Raw genomic sequence first — 19,752 nt, 5'->3', positions numbered from 1 at the left:
ATAGTAAGTTATATCACAAGCTTCCCTCCCATTCACAAAGTCATACCAATTACAGTTAAGAAAAACTTTCCTTTTGACACTAGATGGCTAAAAGGGACATCTAGGCTGCTAAGTGCAAGCCTTATACCCACACATTTCCAAAGTCTACATGAAATAAAAGGATTTTTTTTGAGTTGGGATACATTGAAGGGGATATAGAAAAGCAAGGCACAAGCCTGGGAAGATGCGCGTTATTTCTGATTTTGGCCCTGTGAAATTTATCAGGGAGAAGGTAAAACTTACTGTACTTGTGTTCTAATGTGACATAATCTTGATTTAAGACTTTAAGTCTTTTCTGTAAATCTGTCTCGTATGGGATAAGCTGTGGTTGCCAGAGTCTAAGTATTGGTAGCATCTCTCTGCATTTTTTGTATGAAAATTCAAGTTGCTTGGAAACATGCTTGATAAAACTTGCTGGATTGACTTGCTCTTCTTCCTTTTGCAGCAGGTGAGGTATACACCTTATAGTTTTATCTTGTCAGAGTACGTATAGAAATTCTGGAGCACCAGAAGGGAAAACATTAATTCACCTTGACTTAGACCCCTCTGTGTGAGAACCACATAGGCACTTGGCCCTCATCTCTGACAACGGCTGTTTGTTGTGAGTCTGAGTTTCAATGGCAGTGAGTTAGTTTGCTTGTGTTTGTGCTTAGGAAAGGAGCATTAATTGTGAGTGACTAATGTGTATGCTTCTACACTCTTCTCCGTAATTTTTCTTCCACCTGGAAAGAGCATTTTTTTATGTTAACAGAAGCACCATTTCTGTCTCAATGAGGTTATGATCGTTGTGTTTATTTAGATGAACGCGTCTGTGGCTGTTTTTGCACATTATCCAGGAGCATTAGCTCAGCAGTTAGGTCACTTCTTGCAGCACTCACTTGGTACAATTTTCTCTTTATTTTTCTGTGTGAAGGTACTGTCAGGGGGTATTTTAATCTTGATGTTCAAAGGACGTCAGTCAGGCAGTGGTTGTGAGGAAAACCAGTATCGCTCTGACGAAAGATATGTACGTTTTACCCATTTCGTAGGATATTTGCACATTATTGTGTGACAATATTTTTTAAATTTGTTTCCCGCTTCCTAATTTTTGTAATAGTGCACAAGGTGTCGATGTATACAACAAAAACCCAGGGAAAGGCGCAGGCCCCGCGGCTGCCTGCTGTGGCCGGGTGTCACCGCCAGGTGGGGCGGGTGACAACGGAGAGGGAACGGCGGAGGCTCCGCGGGGCGCCCGGCCCCGGCCCGGCCCGCCCTCCGGCCCCGGCCCGGCCCCGGCCCGGCCCCGGCCCCGGCTCTGCTGTGCCGGGACCTGGGGCCGCCGCCTGGAAAGGTGGGTGCGGGATTGAGTGACAAGAACCAGATGGAAGCATTTCTAGTTAGTTCCTTCCTCGTTTTCTCCGGTCGTTTTCTTCGTGTTACCCTTTATATCAGGGAAAATAAACTTTGCTTTGTTTTTTAAGCTATTTGAAAATTATTTTAAGTGCATAAGAATTATTTTGGGGGGGGGCGGTAGAGAAGCATCTTTTTTTTTTTTTTTTTTTTTTTTTTTTTTTTTTTTTAGAAATGAAATGAATATCTGAAATGCCATACAACTAAAAAAAAATTAAATAATTGATTTATGCCAATTGCCCACCTATCCCAATTCAAAAGTATAAATAGAAAAAAAAAAGCACTAATACATGACAGACATTCTTATTTTTGTCCTTGAAAAAAAAATCTTTAAAGTTCGTAGGTTGGCTTATTTTTCATTTGTTGCAAATTTTACTGGGATTTCCCTCCCCAGAGATTTGAGCTGTAAGTAGAAGTTTTTCTTTGAACTGGTTTAAACTGAGGCCCTCTTTCTTGTCACGCACAGACAGGGAAATACTGCAAGATGCTGGATTAGCTTGTTCGCTTTTCATTGTTTTCTTTTGTAGCAACAATCCGTTTAGCTATGGTATGCTGAGTTTATCTGATTAGCACTTAATGAGTGAAGGGAATAGGGGAAATGTTGCCTGAGTTACTTAAGCCTAATAAAGTTTTCAGTACCTTCCCCCTCTTTCTAAATACCTGAACTTTCTTGACCCTCACCCCTGGCTTTTTCCCTCAATTGCAGCTCATTCCCCTATGAAATGCGCTCCCCCGGCAGCTTTAACTGTCAGAAGCGGTGGTGCCATTAGACAGATTTTGTTCGGTGCACATTGGTCACAACATCCATCCAGCTCAACAGTGTTTGACAGTCTGTCTGGAGCTCTTACCAATCCAACTACTGTTGTTCTGCTGACTCGCATGCCCTACCTGGGAACATGTACAGACCACAGATGCAACAAACTCTAGCACGGGTGTTTCTAACTTTAAACAATTAGGTATAACTGTAAGCAGTAAAGTAATTTCTTTAGTTATGTTAGCACTGACGTTTTAATGAGGATTCACTAGAGCTCGAATAATTACATTATATAAAGAAATTCAAGAAAGCTGAGGTTAAGTAATGCTTAAAAACTGTGTGTGGCATACAGATTGGGAGTCTGTTACCATAATTAACTCGATAAGTTTCTTGCATAACTCTCATGTTTTCCTCTGGACTTCAACTTGATTTCTCTCTTTTAGGATTAATTTTTGGTTTAATTTGATATTACATTTTAAAATTTTTAATACAAAAGCAAAATTTTGAAAAATTTATAAAAATAATATGTATTAGTTAATGCTACTTAAATATATATAGGGTGGTCCTGCTAGTTTTATACAGAAATGCAAAGTTGTCTTAATGCCAATGAAAATAGGTCTGAGTAAGTAAAACTGAAGTCTGTAACAGAGATTCCTTATGCATAATAGGTTCTATAGCTGTCGAAGTAATAAGGAAAGAGCAATACAAGTTTAGGTGGAGTGTCAATAAGACAATAATGTTGCTTAGGAAATCTGAATCTTTATAGGTAGAGACCTCTGAAAATATTATCAGTTATACCTGCTTAACAATACAATTTTTTAATAAAAATGATCTCACATTTGTTTTATCACTGTCCCAAATGTATAATAATAATAGTAGTAATAATAATAATCATAACAATAGGCAGCTAGTAATAGCAGTAGCGATCCTTTTAGAGCAGAGTGTGTGTGTATGTTTTAAAATAATTTTAAAGACATTAAAGGAATGCTAGAAGTGCAGTAATGCGCCAAGATGTTTGAGAAGGAGAGCAGATAACTGTGAACAGTTGTTGAGATCTGCACAGCTTCCTGCTGAGCACGCTCCAAGGATTTACCTTCCTGGGTGAGGTACTGTGGCTGACGGTGTTCACATTCCCGGTGCATTGCAATGCAGAGCACAATGTGTCCAGTTCAACTGCTGTCAAAGCTGGAGCCAGTCTGGAAGTGTCGCACTCTCATCTAACTGGTAGAAATTTTGGAAGAGTTTTTTCACTTCACTGACAGCCCAAACAGTGTCATTTAAACTTCTTGTTTCCATTATTGTTTTATTTTGTTTTTCTGTCTGGTCCTGGGTATGTACAGATCACGCCAAACTTCTATCCAGCCATCAAGATGAAACAAAACCAGTTGTTAATCTGTGAAATTGGTATTGAAATATTTTATAATTTGATTCAAAGGTTTATTTCAATCATGAAAAGTATGTGTGTGTGTTTTTCTTTTCCCCTCTCAGGTTTGCAATTATGTGTGGCTATATGTCTCAGTTTGAAAGTGTACAAAACAAAATCAGGAATGGTTATCTCTTTAAGGTATGTTTTTTGTAGGGTTTGGGTTTTTTTTAAGCTATTTCTTTAAATTATTTCCTTATATAGTGTCAAAGGCAGATTTTTTCCAACACAGTAATTCAGCCTCACAGATCTATTTGGTGCCAATGTTAAAGCGAAAAAGTTATTTTTATGTGTGCAAATAGGTCATATACTTACAAAATAGAAGAATTGAGGTAGGATTCTGGGAACAGCTTTAAGATTTCTGGTTTATTTTGTAATCAAGGTGGGGGGGAAGGGAGTAACAATTCTTTTTAGAAAATAAAAATGTATGAAATATTAAGTGATGAACTAACACGGTTATGCAATCATCCTTCATGCCACTGTTAAGAAGTAATATTTGTTTTAACATTGTCCTTTCAAATCTAAACGTGTTTTTTAGAGTTAGAAGTTTGTGTTACATATGCTACTCTCCCCCTCCTTGTTCTCGGCATTACTTAGGCGCTTTCCATCCCTTGCCCTCCGGGCTGGTGTCCCTCCTTTCTGGGTGTCAGTGAGAGGCAGCAGATGTGTTAGGGTCCTGGGGAATGCCTGGGATGGGTCCCTGTCACATCATGTCTGTGTCAGGGCTTGGAATGTTGCAGAGCTTTCCTGTGAGAGAGCATTTATTATGTCCGAGCTGTGCCAAGCGAGCTGAGCCCCAAGCACCGGGACAAGCGAAGAATGAGGGGAAAATGGTTAATAACACAGGTGCTGCAGTTGTTTAAGGATGGAGTTTAAAAAGAGCCCGCAGGGTTGGCAGTAGCCTTTTCAGGGAGGTTTTCCTCTTCACAAGTAATTACTGAAATCTATGTGAATCATTTTGAAATGTTAAGGATTCGGGAAAATAGTGGCATGAAAACAGAGCTCCTATCTCAATAGTTTGTGGACAAAATGATTAAACGATAGGCTCTTAGAGCTGTATAACTCAGATATTTTAGTGACTAGGTTAATTAGAAAAAGAGATGGGGGGAGGGAGGAGAAGAAACCTTATTAGTACCTTTTGAGAGGCAAATGGTAGTTAGGAGTCAAATAACAGATTTCTTTTTCCTTCAAACTCAGATTGAACAATAAGAGCTTTCTTTTGGAAATTAAAGAGAGAAATAAAAATACTAATGACTTGTAATGAAAATGGTTTTGGAAGAAGCACCTCTTTAGATACTTTCTAGGTTTTATGGTTTCACTATAAACAGAACCATTTTATTTTCTGAATTTCACACTGTAGTAACAATTTTTTTGTCACGTGCCATTCCATTGGGGCAGTCACATTCCAAGGTGGAAGCGACTCTGCTCCAGTGATGGGTGCTGGCATCTAAGATCTATCAAAGGGAGTGGTTGCTTTCTCACTGATTCGGTGTGTGACAGTTTCCTAATACTAACTATAAATAAAATAAATTTAATTGAAGTTGTTGCCTTTTTAAGAGAAAAGTTCTCAAGTTTTTTATTAAGCATTAGAGCTGCTTAGTCATGTCCTAAATCCAGCATGCCATCTTGCATTGTGCGCAAAGTTGCTAAATAATTTTTTTAATGGTTTCCCTCCATGAGGAAGGTGTTTGCTTGTTAAAATATTTTTAGGCTGTCAGAAAAGAATTACAGCAGAAGAGAATTTCTGAATTTGTTTATGATGTGCAGCAAACTTCATAGAATGTAAACACACTTGCCAAACAAACATCTAAAGTGACACTGATTTTCTTTCTAATAGGAGCACCTAGACAAAGCAATTGAACTTAAGCCTCAAGATCCTTTTTTATATTACCTAAATGGAAGATGGTGCTATTCAGTAAGTTGTTTTTTTACCTAACATATGAATAGAGTATACTGAAAAATGATAATGCATTTGAAATGAAATAGTGGGACTTAAGACAAAGTACGTATTTATTGACATATTTTGTGCCAAATGAAGCATTACATTTATGTTTCCTGAATTAACTTCAATATGTTTGTGTGAACGAGTGACCATTCCTGTCATGTGCATTAAGTAAGCTGTGCTTCTATGTCCTTCATTGTTGTGTTCAGGTTTCTTATCTGAATGTATGAATGAAAAGTAACTGATATTTGGCAGGGAGAAAGGTGATCTCTGGTATTGTAAACCTTGATTTCAGTTCTTTATTCTGCCACAAACTTGCTAGGTGACCTTGGGCTTGTAACATAGCCCTTTGGTAACTTTATTCCCCATCTGTAACTGAAGTTAAAGGCACTTACATGCTGTGAGATTATGGCTGTGGCAGCAAGGATACCATACCAGCTTGGTAAATTCCAGGAGGATGTCGCAACAAAGATGCAGTCATAAAAATCTATAATTCACCAGAAAGTTTTGCAAGTGATACAATTAGTGTTATGCCAACACAACAGGTGCTTTTAAATATTGTATTAATGACATAGTGGTAAGTACTCTTATATGAAAAATTAAAGTAATTGTTTTACAAGCTTAGCTGTTGATTAGTTTTATTTTTTTATAGGAAAACGGTGCTTGTGTTTGTAATGAGAGTTGTCTTATTCTTAAGCCCACATCTTTGATGTCTCAGATGGCTCTCCTTATTGCTTCACCTTTAGTGCTGTGAGAAATCTTTCATCAGAAGAAAATGTTCTTGTGTAGTCCACGCTGTACATGATTACTGGGAGGCTTCTTAGAATAATAACTGCTAATATGCAGTGAATGCCAGCCCTGCCTTTTTCCTCCAGCTACTTCCAACACTAGTCACCACAAAGTTCCTGCAAACTGGGAAGGAACTGCTGTGATACATTGCAGCCTTTGTCTGCAACAAAACTTAAAGCAATGTTTCAGCAGTTTTTTCAGATCATATATTTAACTTCAAAGGAGCTTTCAGCAACTACATTTTTTCCTCAGTTGATTTGAATAAGGAATGACACCAGCTTTTTCATTTTGGTTTTCATCACCCTATATTCTTGATTATCAGCATTAGCTAGGCAAAAGTGAGTTGCTGAAGATTGTCCTGCAATGTGCTTGCTGTCCTGACTCTGAAGAGCATCTCTCTCACCAGTGATTCCTTAAGACTTCTATACCGTGCCGTGTCCGACAGCTGACTGCGGCTTCCATTTATGTCAAACACTCCTGGATGTTTTCCATGGCTTATTTCTCACTTGAGCTATTGCTTTTGGAAACTTTACATGTAATCTCAGTATACCTCACTTTGTTCTTATTGCACTGGTTTTTTACTTGTTTCGTTTTAGTGACAATCCCCACTTCTTGACTAATATTAATACATGTGGTTTGTCATGCTATATCATTACAAGCTCATGTTCCACACTTGCAGCATCTATGCAGGGCTTCCTTACCAAACATTAATGCCACAGATTAGCATTTGCTTTAGGATATGACCTGACCTGCATTTTATTAAGCAAAACAATCTACCTAAACAGATGTAGCCACTGAAATACTTAAGGATTGATTTTTTTTTTTTTTTTTTTTTTAAATCCTGACTTCTGTGACTTTCTTGATGGCCATGACAAAATAGTAACCTGAAACACTCAGAACAGATTTTCAAGTATAGAACTGAATAACATTTTGTTTTGACTTCTGGACTGTCAACTCTTAAAAACTTTCAGTCAGTTGCACGCTTTCAGTAGCAGGATGAGGCCATCATTTGGGAATGCTGGTTTTGAGTGTCTTTTATGGAAACTAGATCTTAATCCTAGCCCACTGGAGTTGGTGATATCTTCATTAGTTTTAGCACACTGGATTAGTAGATTTCTGTGCTGATACACTAATACAGGTTTTGGCCATGCATATGATGTAGATAGTCTTAGAAGCTTGTGGAAGATGTGGAAATTCCTTGGTCCTGTTTTGCAGACTGTGGTGTTTTATGCTCTGGTAATTACCCCAAAAGTAGACTGTTGGCTGTGGCGTTTGTTCCAAATACTTCTTCAGAGTAGGGATTATGACAGGGTGCTTGAAAAATACATGTATCACTTCTTCCCTATACTGATACCTGTAGATGGAGTGATAATGGTCCTCTTAGACCTTTGTCTGTTTGTCTGTTTAGTGTAGCTGGGGTTGAGACTGGGAAGGCTGTGTTGTCCAAGGTGAGGAAATTAAAAAAGAAAAAGAGATGACTGAGGAAAGCAGGTTAGTTTTTATATTTAGCCTAGCTGACTTTGGGGCCCAGTTAGAACTGGCTGCAATATTTGTCCTTTCACAAGTGTCGCTTCCAGGGGCATTATCGTCTGGTTTTAGATGCATATTCTACAGAAGCAGTGTAATTTTAAAAAGATAACTAGTGTTTGATACTTTCTAGACTCTGATAACATTTTTGGGAAACGTGATGTACTTAAGTCTTCCTAGTATAGCCAGATGCTTCCCATTCATGTTCCATTTAATGTTGGGGGATCTTATTACTATCTTCTAGTGCTGTTTGTTGGGCTGACACACTATAAAAAACCAGGTATAGCATAAGAGACTGCAAAAGGGGATGCTTCAAGCATTGTAAATCTGGGCTCCAGTTCATTTTCACAAATCAAAATCAGTTGAACAGACTTCTGTGTAAAAAGTGTAGTGGAGGCAAATGGAAAAGATTTATTGAAGTCTGAAATCTATATCCAGAGACTGCATACTGTACTCGTAAAGCTATTTGATTTGTAGAGTTTTGCCTTATTTTGGGTCTGACTTACATGTCTCACCTTCCTCAGTGTTAACAGTCATTTGCAAAGAGCAATGGTATAGCAATGCCAGGGTTCTTATTCAGCAGTTTTTCTTGCTGGGCCAGATCTGAATGTCATAGCACCTTCCAGCAGGAGGGATGAGCTGGGTTTTCACTGCCTCGCAGCAGTGGGGGTTTGTCTGTGATGCAAAGCCAGTGACAGATGTGTGCCACCTCATCTAAAGATAAATTTTTGCTGTTTATTATTTCTCTTACTATTATAAAGCCAGTAGAGCTATACAAAAGAGACAGATTCTGTTCTGATGTATGCATCATCTCAGCTTTGTTAGAAAATTAATTCTGGTATCACAGTCAAGTAGACAAGATTTTCACCCGTCCTTTCATAGATGTCATGATGGGCAAAATTTTACCTGTGAGGTCTGCTGTGTATACAAGAAACCATGTATAGCTCTAATGTTTCTTGGTTTGTTTTGCAGAGGTAGCAACTGCAGAAAAAAATCCCAACCCTATTTATTTATGCATTGAGCAAATGTAATTGAACACCACCAGTAACAGATAACTGCAGAATGGTACCAAATATTATTTTAATACTCCTTTTCCAGATATGGGATTAACTTCTGTGTAGTAGTAATTTTTTCTAGGGTAGCTTTAGTGGTAGTGTTAGAAAAAGATGATTAACATATAATTGTAATTAAGATTCCTTAAAATATCTAGTAAGCAAAGTAAACTGGTGTTTAGTATGTAAAAGAGATGTTACTATTCCAAAGGAAACAACTACAGTATTTTCCTTTAAAGTGTCTTTGGTGGACAAAACATTTTCCTCTCAGCCTTCTGTGACAAAACCAGACTTTGTTAAGTACATATCTTTTAGGGATGGTTTAATGTTTTAAATATATGCTTGGCTTGGTTCTTATCATCTAAAATAACTACAGTGTTCAGAGCCTTTCAAGTTTCAGCTTTGTTTCTTTAAGGGAAAACTGAAAACTACTTTGTTCTTTAGATCAGAAAGAAGTATTTACTGGAAGTGAATTGATCTGTGGTGCATGGTGTATAGGAATTAATTATCTTTCCTTAGAGTTTTGGGCACAGTTATCTGATAACCCCTTATTATTTTATGTTTGTAGGGGTTTTTAGTGTTTTAATGTTTAGAACAGCTTTTAAAACAGAGTACTTACGGCTACTTGCCTTTACAGGACTGGCACAGAACAGTTAGTGTATAATTGTGAAACTGGATCAGAGCCTCTGGTAAATGCGAGTGGAGTATTAAAAATTAGATCTTTTGGGACTTTCTTTTTGGAAGTTGCATGCCTTGTGTTGGATTCATTTCTGGTATATCCAAGTATCTGTTTGGGTTACATGAGGGAACAAATGGACCCAGTTCCTTCATCTGCGTGCTCTGTAAGTCTGCTCCCCTTACTGGAAAGTGAAAAGCCTGGGGGATTCAAGTTGGATAAATACCTAAATGCCTGCACAGACTGTCCTGGTTCCTCAGCTGGCAAGGAAGAGAATATTTTTGTTGGAAGCCAGTATCTTAAAATTGCTGTCCTGTTACTTAATCTCTTCCAGAAGTCAAAACATTGCAAAATTACTTAGTACAATTTTACATTAATATATTGTAATTTAAAAAAAAAAAAAAAAAAAGGAGACTCACTGGAGATACTTAAGTAGATGCCATTAATATTTTACTGAAGCTGGATCGATGGGATGATTTTCCTTTATGGAAAACAATTGTGTGATCTGTCTTCAGTGAGCTATTAGCAAGGAAACATCGATGGAAGAAATCCTTTAGGGCTGCAAGTCAATCTTGGCTGAATTTTCAATCCAGGTGGGTTAGTTTCCTTGGTGCCAACATTCTGCAATTTGAAAAGAGCTGTCAGTGGGCAGGGTTTGCATCTCATCAAAACCAGACAGAAGACAAAAACAAAAAAAACATATTCCAGCCAGTGTTTTAGTTCATATGTGATTTTTGCTGATCCCAGGCTAAGGAAGGGAAAGAGATGTTAGAAAAACCCTTTTCCCAGTATTTAGGGGAGAACCACATTTTCTGCATTGGTCTTCAGAGGAACAAGAGGCCTGATGGGAGCATGCTGACTACAAAGTTTATGGTCAGCTGCAGTTTAACTCTATGGGTGGCGTTCTTCCATCTCTGGTATTAGTAGAGATTTGGGTGTAATAAATGGATGAGAGTTTACCATTTGACGAATCTATGGGAGAGATCATTCGAGACAACCATCTCTGTTAGGTCTGGGATACTGAAGAGTGGTCTCCTCTCCTTGGCAGAGGCCAGGCTGTCCCCTCTAGCCCTAGGGAAGGAAGTTCAGGAGCTGGCTGATGATCCCTCAGGCCCTTGATTTTTCACTCAAGTGAGTGGGACTAGCACTCCTCATGCATGGCAGCTGAGGAGTGATGTTCCTCAAGTAACCCAATAAATTAAAACCTGATTTTCTGTGGAAACACCATATTCCTTGCAGTGCTCTTGTGAGTTTTCAGGCTGCTGGGGGGACTGACATCAAGGCTTGGGAGACTTAAAAAAAACCCCAAAACTCAATGTTTGGAAATCATCTGTAGGGCAAGGGCAATCTTTATTCTTTATTTTTGTTGTTGTTGTAACTATTACGTGTTGCAGTAGCCATTTTTCTTACTGCTTTCTGCTGTCCTATACCATTCTTGGAACATGCATTAAGTGAAATCATGGTTCCAGTGAAGCTGATGACAGTTACAGTCTCTTTGCACTTGATTTTGTACAGACCTCCAGGTATGCTTTGCACTATTTGGACTAACCTTGACTGGAGAAGTCAAATTTGCTCTATGCTAGAGCATGCTACACCAGGGTTTCTGTTGCCTGTGCTTTCTCACACAGAGAATGCTTAATAAAGTTAGTTCAGTAGGAATGATGTTTCCATTTAACTAAACGTGGCATATGATTTACTCTAATAAAGTTATTTCAAATTAAAGACTGTTCTTGTATGTGTTTATGGGAAGGGTATAATTTCGCGTTCATCATTATTGCTCCAGGACACAATTTTGTGTCTTGTATAAAACAGGTCTTTTCTATTTGTCCCACCTCATTCATAGGGGGTGCAGACTGACTCAGGTGGGTGAGGTTAAGCTGTTGTGATGGGATTTACCTCACCTGCCCTTAGCTATCCACAAGGTGTAATTTGTCTGTGCTCCTTTTGTATAACAGTTGAAGGAAAGAATGAAGAGAAAGAGAGGAGTGTTCATCTCAGGCTAATGTAGGTGAAGAGGAGTTGCCTAATGGAAACACCTCTCTATGTATCGACCATGCAAGGAACCTGGACAACTTTGCACTTCATTTACGAGTGGTTTGAGTTAGCTGCAATGAATTCATCCAGACAGTGGTATAGAAGTCTGACTGCTCAAAGCATTACAGAACTCTCTGACTATCTTTGTAATAGTCACAAATTATGATGCTGAAGCCAGTTTACATTAAAGAAAACTCACTGTTGTGCGTGCATGCATTTAACTCTTAAGTATTGTTTCAGGTTGGCGGGATTTGTGATACAAAAATGGCCAAGTGCATATATTTGGGCTTTTTAGAGTTTGAATAGTGCAAAGCAGCACCCAAGGCAGAAAAGTAAGGACAGAAACCTCAGTAAATCAGTTCTGATTAAATCTTGCAAGAAAATAAAACAACTGCCAGGAAGAACTTGTGTTTTCAATAGGTAATTATAACTCCACATGGAAAAACTGCAATTTTGTTTCCTCACTGTTGCATAACAGCAGACACGTGTGTGGTAATTGTATCTGTGCAGTGTGTGTGTATCTCCAGGGTGCTGTGTGGTCTTGCAGAGGACACTATAAGCATATACATTCCTTTTATTTTTTTCCTTCTCTTCCTCCCTCTGTAAGCTGCCTCCATGTTGATGTGAGGGACCTTGAAATATTACAAACTCCTTCCTCGTCTAAAAGAATAGCCAACACTGCAGCAGTAGATTGGTGCAAAGAAAACAATACTTTTGCAAAAATCCTTTTAATCTCTCGCCGAATATGTCTCAGAAACCACAGAGCAGCTAGGGAAATGAAGTATATGAGGGAATTACATAGGTACCTACAATTTGAAGTTTTAACCAGCGTGCTGCGGTTTGTAACACTGTGTGAACGGACTGCAGTGCAGAGAGGGGAAACATCTTGTTTCTTCAGTGAATAAGAACTCTGGGGTTGCTGAAGAGCTTTTGTGAAAAACAATTTATTCCCCTAGAAGAGGTATCAAGTGTGGGATATGTGAGACAGAGAGAATGAAAATAAAACAAACCCAGCTTTATTTTCTTAATGTTGTTTCTCTCTGGAATGTAATTTTTAGTGGTTTTGTGTGAAAGACTTACTGATGGCATTTAACAAATAAGGCATTGGACCCTGCCAAACAACCAGCAAGACTTGACCAGGATGCCCTCTGTCTTAAGCAATGTTTCTCTGATGTAGCTGGAGTCATTGTTGGGGCCAGCTGAGAAAACATGGTCCTGTGCATTGTCCTGTTGCGTGCTGGCCTGTATTTGCACTCTTTGCAATGGTATTTTTAGGACACTAGAAATACATAGGACTTGATGTCTGTCCAAAAGAGAAGCATTCTGGTTGGTGGCTGTGGATAGCTATGTGTGAATGGATTCTTACATTTTACCATAATTAACTGACATCTACTGGATAATTGCTGGATTTAGCTGGAGAAGGCAGGAGGAGCAGTAACAGCCCTGAAGAGACTGGGAAGCCAGGGAGTGAGGCAGGAATTATCTAAAGCTATCCAAAACTATTTTAATTTTTATAGCAGTAGGACAGACTTGAGTTCAAGGCTCAACTCTGTTATTTGAATTATAGCTCCCTATGAAAAAGAAATGTCCCTATGTGACTCATATTTCACCTCCAGGTCTCTTATCAGAAGCTCTCTTTCTTTACTTCTGTGTGGCCTCTGCATAGATCAGGCCAGAAATTGTGAGGAAGACAGAACCTTTTTTTTTTTTCTTTACCATTTTTAAACTCAGCTGTACTCTGTAACAGGAGCCATCAGTGTTGTAGTTCAAATACTGCTGTGAGGGAATAAAGTCCTGACTTTTCCTGACAGATACAGTAGAAGTGTCTAAAGGAGGGTGGCATCATTTCTCCATTTAAACAGGCTCCAGTCTCGCATTTCTGAGCAGCTCCGTCCATTGTTAGAGATGTGAGATGTGTTTTGCCAGGTTGGGTGATGGAGCCAAATACCTTATGCCAGTAACTAGAGCAGTTTCTGTCAGGTGTCGGTAAATGTAAGGGAGGAAGTCATGTACATTGTGTGGCAATATGACAGTTCCCCAAAGTCTTTTTATAGCAGCCCATCTTCCTGAAATGAGATGAGGTCTTTGGTAAGTGTTATTTGTCAGATTTGAAGAGGAAAAAATGAAGCCTGTTTCTTAACAGTGGTTGTCACCAGCTTCTGTGTAATAAATGAACTTGTTTCACAAGCACCAAAAGCACTCACATTCTGACTGTAGCAACTGCTTTTTGCAACACTGAAAAGCAGTCAAGTACATGGACTATCATGCTAAACTGTCACATGAAAACCTTAATAGCTTTAAAGCACTATTTCTTGTGTTAGGTTTTAAAAAATGACAAGGTCTTATGAAACCTAAACTGTACTTTGTACATCAGACAAATATCAGTGATGTTGGTGTTTCATCATGTATTTCTTAATGTGTACACTTTCTTGTTAACAGAATCTAAAATCCAAAAGAGTGCTTTGAGCTGGCGAATCAACAGCATAAAACATTCCTTTACAGGTTCTTTTGCAAAATAGGTTGTGTAAGAAGTACAATGGCACAGGACAGTATTTACTATGAAACTGAGAAGCAACCCTAAAGGCTTTTGATTTTTTTTTTTTAATAGGTAGCTCAGTTGTCTTGGATTGAAAAGAAAGTAGCTGCTGCTCTCTTCGGGACTCCACCAACTTCAACAGTAGAAGAAGCGTTGCAGCATTTCCTTAAGGTAAGTCCTAGCCAAGGGTTTCCCTGTGTGACTGTTTACCAGCTGCTATAGGTCACTGTTGTCGAGATGTCTGCATAGCAGATGATGTTCAGTAGCTATAAATCCAGGGCTCTCCCAATCAGCACAGTGACCTCTACTAAAATATTTTTTTCTCCTCTGTTTTACAATTAGTTTGGAGATGAGTGGCTAGCACCTTTCTTCTCTTTCTTTAGTTTTAGGAATTCTTCAATGACTTGCCATGTTAGCAGTTATTGGATTAAATGTGAGATGGATATAGATTAGTTATATGTGCCATTGAAACAAGTTAACCATAGTGATAACCAAAGATTTGCCTGTTTCTGCAAGAGGGTTAACATAGGCAAGGAAAACTTTGACATTGTGACACTTCTCTTTTTCTGATCTGAAGCTCTTTTCATTGAATTTCAGTAGAAGCCTTTCTTGTTTGTGGAGATGAAATTACCTTTGTAGTGAAGTTGAAAAGAAAGCTCTGTCATATGGGGTCCTGGGAATTCTACTTGAATGCACAGTTATGAGAGAACACCATATGAATAAAATAAACGTGTCTTGCAATATCTTTTGCATGAATCATTTCTACTTCTGGAGCTGAAAAATACATGTTTTTCACTTGACTAAATTCAAAACATAAACTTCCATCATTACAATTACTTTCAGACAGTTTCTTGAAGGAATTGGACAAGCATATTTTCTTCACTACCAAAAGTGCTTGTTTTATCTGTTTTTAGTAAATTTAAAGACAGAATGGTCTCCTGAATTTTGGACAATACAATACATTACTGTCTTTCCAGTGTAAGAAATTTTATCTTTAAGGTCAAACTGCAGAGGTGGTAGAAATAATTTGAAATGTTCACTTTAGCTTCAGGTCATTTTGTGGTGAGCTGCAGAGTTAACTGTGGTTTTAAGTCATCTTCTGCAACAAAAATTAAATTACTGTCTAAAAGACAACTGTTTGGGTTTCTTTTTCAATTGTTTGGTAATATACAGCTGTGTTGAAAGCAGCATTGTTTTAGTCCAAGGATTACAGCTACTATGAATTTCACTAATGTAATTTTTCTCTCCCAAAAGCTGTTTGTTGATTAAAGCTGTTTCTTGATTAGTAGATAGTTGCTACAATTTTTATTCATCTTTCAAGCTTCTACATCCTTAAGGTGTTTTAAAAGGAAGGCAATCTTAAATTTTTTTAACAACCTGAACTTTTCAAAAGAGGGTAATGTGAAAAGAAAGGCGAACCCAGAGCTAGAAGATATGAGTCTGTGAAAGAAAAATAATTATGAAGTTGATGAATACAGTTCATTACCTGTTATGCAAAGTGTGAATGGTTAGTTGCTTGTTTATTTCTCTGATGAGGAAATAAATATTAATAAACTAGAAAGAGCAGTGTCTTCCAACCCACTGTGTAAGTGAATGAATCCAATAAATATTCTATAGAATGATCCTATATATTTACAAAGCACTTAGGGAGAGAGGAGAGTAAGCAGTACAGAACATTTTAATGTGTTCAATATCAGCAACTTGTGCCTGGTTTAGGGTTGGGTTTGGGGTTTTTTTGTTTTCTTGAGGTTTTTTTTGAAGTGCTAAACAGATTGTGGTGCACACAGTAGGGATGATTTAGTCTGATGTTTGAGGAAGCTTAGTGCATTACTAAAAATGTTATGCAGACCACATAAATCTCATCACACAAGTTTTATGTCTGTTTTCTTTCCTGTTTTTTTATTATTTAGGCAGAAGAAATGCATCCAGGATATTCCAAATGCAATTATGTGTATTTGGCAAAGGTAACCAAGTTCTTTTAGAAACAATGTTTTGTAGACTCTGGTGTTCTTACAGTGGCCTGATTGGAAACAAAATATTTTTTCTTCTCAGTGCTATAAAGATCTTGGCCAGAAAAACAATGCACTGAAGTACTGTGATTCTGCACTGTCAATTCTCTCAGTTACTAATGAGGTGGGTATTGAGAGTTATAACTTGTTCTCTTGTGACCACTGTCTTGTCTTTGGCACCCATTATTGCACTGTCAGTAATAACATAACGTTTCACTTTTTCCTCTGAACACAGACCCTTCCTTTTTCCTCCACTCTAGGTTGACTCATTACAGTTGTCTGTATCAACAGCTTTAAAAAAAAAAAAAATCTTTGTTTAGGGAACTGTCAGGGACTTGTTTGTGTCAGGGGGTGTCAGGAGTTGAATTACACTCTTTGTAATTCAACCCATTTCATTAGATTATCTTAAGCATAAGTATTTGACTATGTCACTCTAGCTGTGCTGAAATTTTTCCCCGGACCTACTTTTTCTCAGTTGAAAGCATTCTGGATTTTGGTCCCACAGTCTCTGTTCCTGCTCCTGAAGCCTCTGGTTTGTGAGTCTTGTCAAGGCCTCCAGGGCAGCACGTCAGCTGTAGCAGAGGTAGAGGAGTTATTCAGGTTTGCCTTTCTCTTCAACCACAGTGCAGTTAAGGAGGCGCAGTTCTCCCAGTTCTTATTCTAAGAGATTTTTAGATTCCTTTTTAGGCCCTTTAGAGTATTTTTACTATGTGGACACAAAATTTCTACAGATATTTGAGAGATTTTAAGTTATTTCAATTTCTCAAATATGAACCAAGTCAGGGCAAGAAGGTTCACTCTGTCTGATCTCATGTAGAAGCAAGTTCCATAATTACCGACCTATGACTGGAAACGTCTTACCATCCTAGAGCGTGACAAGTTCAAACCTGAGCTTTGTCAGCCTAAGGGACCGCCTTTGAGCACAGCAGATGTGGTAGGGAGAGAGAGAGGTGATTCCAGAGACGAATTGGCCCTATCCCATTTAATTCTTTGAAGTTAAGGAAAAAGGCTATTAAATAGCTCTGTAACTTGATTGACAATAAATGTTGTGTGTGGAGCGCTAACATGTTTATGTCAAGTGTTCCTGCTGGGAAGAAAGACCATTGCATGCCTCACCAGCAGCTGCTTCTGGGTGGCCTTCACTTTTGGCCCAAGTTATAGTATGTACCAATCATAAATTAAGCAGTCATTGCTTAAGTTCAGTGTTCCTTTAAATTTGTATTGATACAGGTATGACATTAATAGTCTCTTAACTTTGCTTTATTCTTTACTTACTGTTGAAATGTATCTTCAGCTTGCCTATTACAGAACATATGAAAGACTGCTATAAATTTTCCGTTATTTGGCACCTTATATCTTTGCATAACAAGTAGGACCAATGGTGTAAGGGAGAAAGCATACAACTGAAATTGTTCGAATTGAGCCCGTGTTGTGTATATCTGCACTGACTGCACTGGTGAATTTTTTATTGTCCCTATATTCAACTTATTACAGGCCAGGTAATCTTGCAATCAACTCCGAAGCTCTCTGGTAAAATTGCAAACAAGCATATATCACAGAGAATTCTGGTGGACAGAAGACTGCCTGTGTTTAGTAAACTGGAAGTCATTCAACAAATTCATAAAGACTCCTTGAAAAAATACAGAGATAGCATAGATTTGTATTCATCTTTGATAACAATAGCTGGACAAAATTTTGGTGACCAAAGGTAGTTGCTGAGGCTCCCCCTACACTCGCTTTTGAGATGGATGCATCCAGGTGCCACATACTGCCCCTCTCTGTCCCCTGATGGCAGAGAGAGACTAGAGGTGAAGATATGTGTAAGATGTACCTGAGACATCTGGTTCCTAGACTCTGCAGTTGATGAGAGGGGAATTCTGCCTCTAAAGTCCAGTGTCATCACTCTAAACATGAGCTGGAGTTCAGCACATCCTGGGCCACCTGGAGGGGCTTAGTTGCTGGTAAAAGGAATGCCCCATCACATTTCTGAGGTACCGGCAGACCACAGGGGACTCTGAGGTGAAAGCAAGAATTTGGGAGCAATCTGTGAGATTCGTGTCTGTATTCTGGCAAGCAGGGTGGTGATGAGAATGATACTGGTTTGTGAGCAGAAGGAAGAGCAGCAAATGGACCCCAAAAAACTTTTGTCTATCTGAAGAGAATGCTAAAATTTGTCATTTTCTGTTTTGACTAATTCTATAGATATCACAGATTTGTGTGCTTTGTCGATGTGTTCTAAGTTTAGAAAAAAAAGTCCAGGAAAATATGGCGTTGGGGCAATAGTGTGTAATTCAAATTAAAAAAAAAAAAAAGGAAAAACAATCAGCACAAAGTAAAACCAAATGCATGCTGAAAGGAATTACTATGAAATGGAGGTCTAGAACACAAACTCTGCTGATGCTGCTACCTCAAGTCCCATCTGAACTAGAATATTACATCTTGTTTTGCTTATTGTATTTGAGAAAGACTGTTACTGATTTTGAGGAGAAACTTGTTGGAACTGAAGTAGTTCAGGGCTTGGCGCTCCACATAGGAATAACATTTAGTCAGGTTAGTTTAAGAGAGGGAAGAGACTATAGTAAGACTAAGGAGACGTTGGGGAGACAGTAATAAAGAGATGCTGATAAAGTGCCTGAATTGACTACAGCCCTGTAAAAAACGAGGTTCTTGATCTGAAATAGAAAACATAGGTCAGCAGCAATCTGAGGTTTTCTTTCAGTTTGCCATGGCACAGGATCCCAACATTGTCAGCAGCGTGGTATATTGTCACAGTCATGTGAATCCCATCGTTCCCAAGTGTAATCATAGTTTCTCATGTGAGTTTTCTCTCTTTCTTCAGGCAGGGGAATTTCTCTATTGTTTTTAGATGTTGGCTTCTACTGAGAAACATGTATGTGTATAAAGGCATAAAATCAGGAGCAGACTGAGAGACAAAGTTGTTGGAAAGATGCCACGCTGAGGAAATGTATCGTATTTCATGATACAAATCATCCTGCAGCATAAGTATGAAAAATAATAGTAGTCAGTGGTTTACTTTTTATTGCTTCTTAGCATCCACAGTTTCCAGTGACTTCAGTGGGAACCAGAGGTGCTTGGCATCAGTAAAGTAGCCCATAGCTCATTTTAATCCTCAGGTCAAATTCTCAGCTGGACTAAGTCAGGCCCCTTCTCTGACATTTTTGTCTAGGATTCATTTCATGTAACATTTCAAGTTAAGCGAGATGATTTTTGTCTTAAATGTTGTATTGCATCCAAATACCCCTTCTGTGCACCCTTCCTACCACTTACAGAATATGTTTTTAATTCAAGGGGCAGAGAGGCTTACAAACAGAGGTCATTCTGGTTAAAGAAAAAAAAAATAATCAGATGGCACGTTTCAACCCTATTATGAACCTTAAAAAGGATATCAAAGAAAATATCAAAGAAGGGGCAACTTCTGATTGAATTACTCGTGGGAGTCCTAATGTCAGTTTTTTAAAAAAAGTTTGATGCATTTTTAAGTCATCTGTCTATGCATTTATTTTAAAAGGAAATACAGGAGATTTGGTGCAATTTACATCTGGAAAACAAAACTGATGTTAC

At 38.4% G+C, this 19,752-nt stretch overlaps 1 protein-coding gene across 3 annotated transcripts in view; it reads left to right on the top strand.

Moving 5' to 3' along the window:
• The window catches only part of RMDN2 (regulator of microtubule dynamics 2), a 71,526-nt gene that overhangs the window by 20,689 nt on the left and 31,085 nt on the right, over positions 1–19,752 (top strand). For all 3 annotated transcript variants that reach the window (XM_065630884.1, XM_065630882.1, XM_065630885.1), the window contains exons 6-10: positions 3,671–3,746; positions 5,443–5,520; positions 14,234–14,332; positions 16,072–16,125; positions 16,214–16,294. In XM_065630884.1, coding sequence (XP_065486956.1) covers positions 3,671–3,746; positions 5,443–5,520; positions 14,234–14,332; positions 16,072–16,125; positions 16,214–16,294 — 388 coding nt within the window. The remainder of the gene's footprint in view (positions 1–3,670; positions 3,747–5,442; positions 5,521–14,233; positions 14,333–16,071; positions 16,126–16,213; positions 16,295–19,752) is intronic.

This window comes from Caloenas nicobarica, chromosome 3, assembly GCF_036013445.1.
Source record: "Caloenas nicobarica isolate bCalNic1 chromosome 3, bCalNic1.hap1, whole genome shotgun sequence".
NCBI lineage: Eukaryota > Metazoa > Chordata > Aves > Columbiformes > Columbidae > Caloenas > Caloenas nicobarica.
The sequence above is the reverse complement of the archived record's forward strand: the minus strand, read 5'-3'. Positions and strand labels throughout refer to the sequence as shown.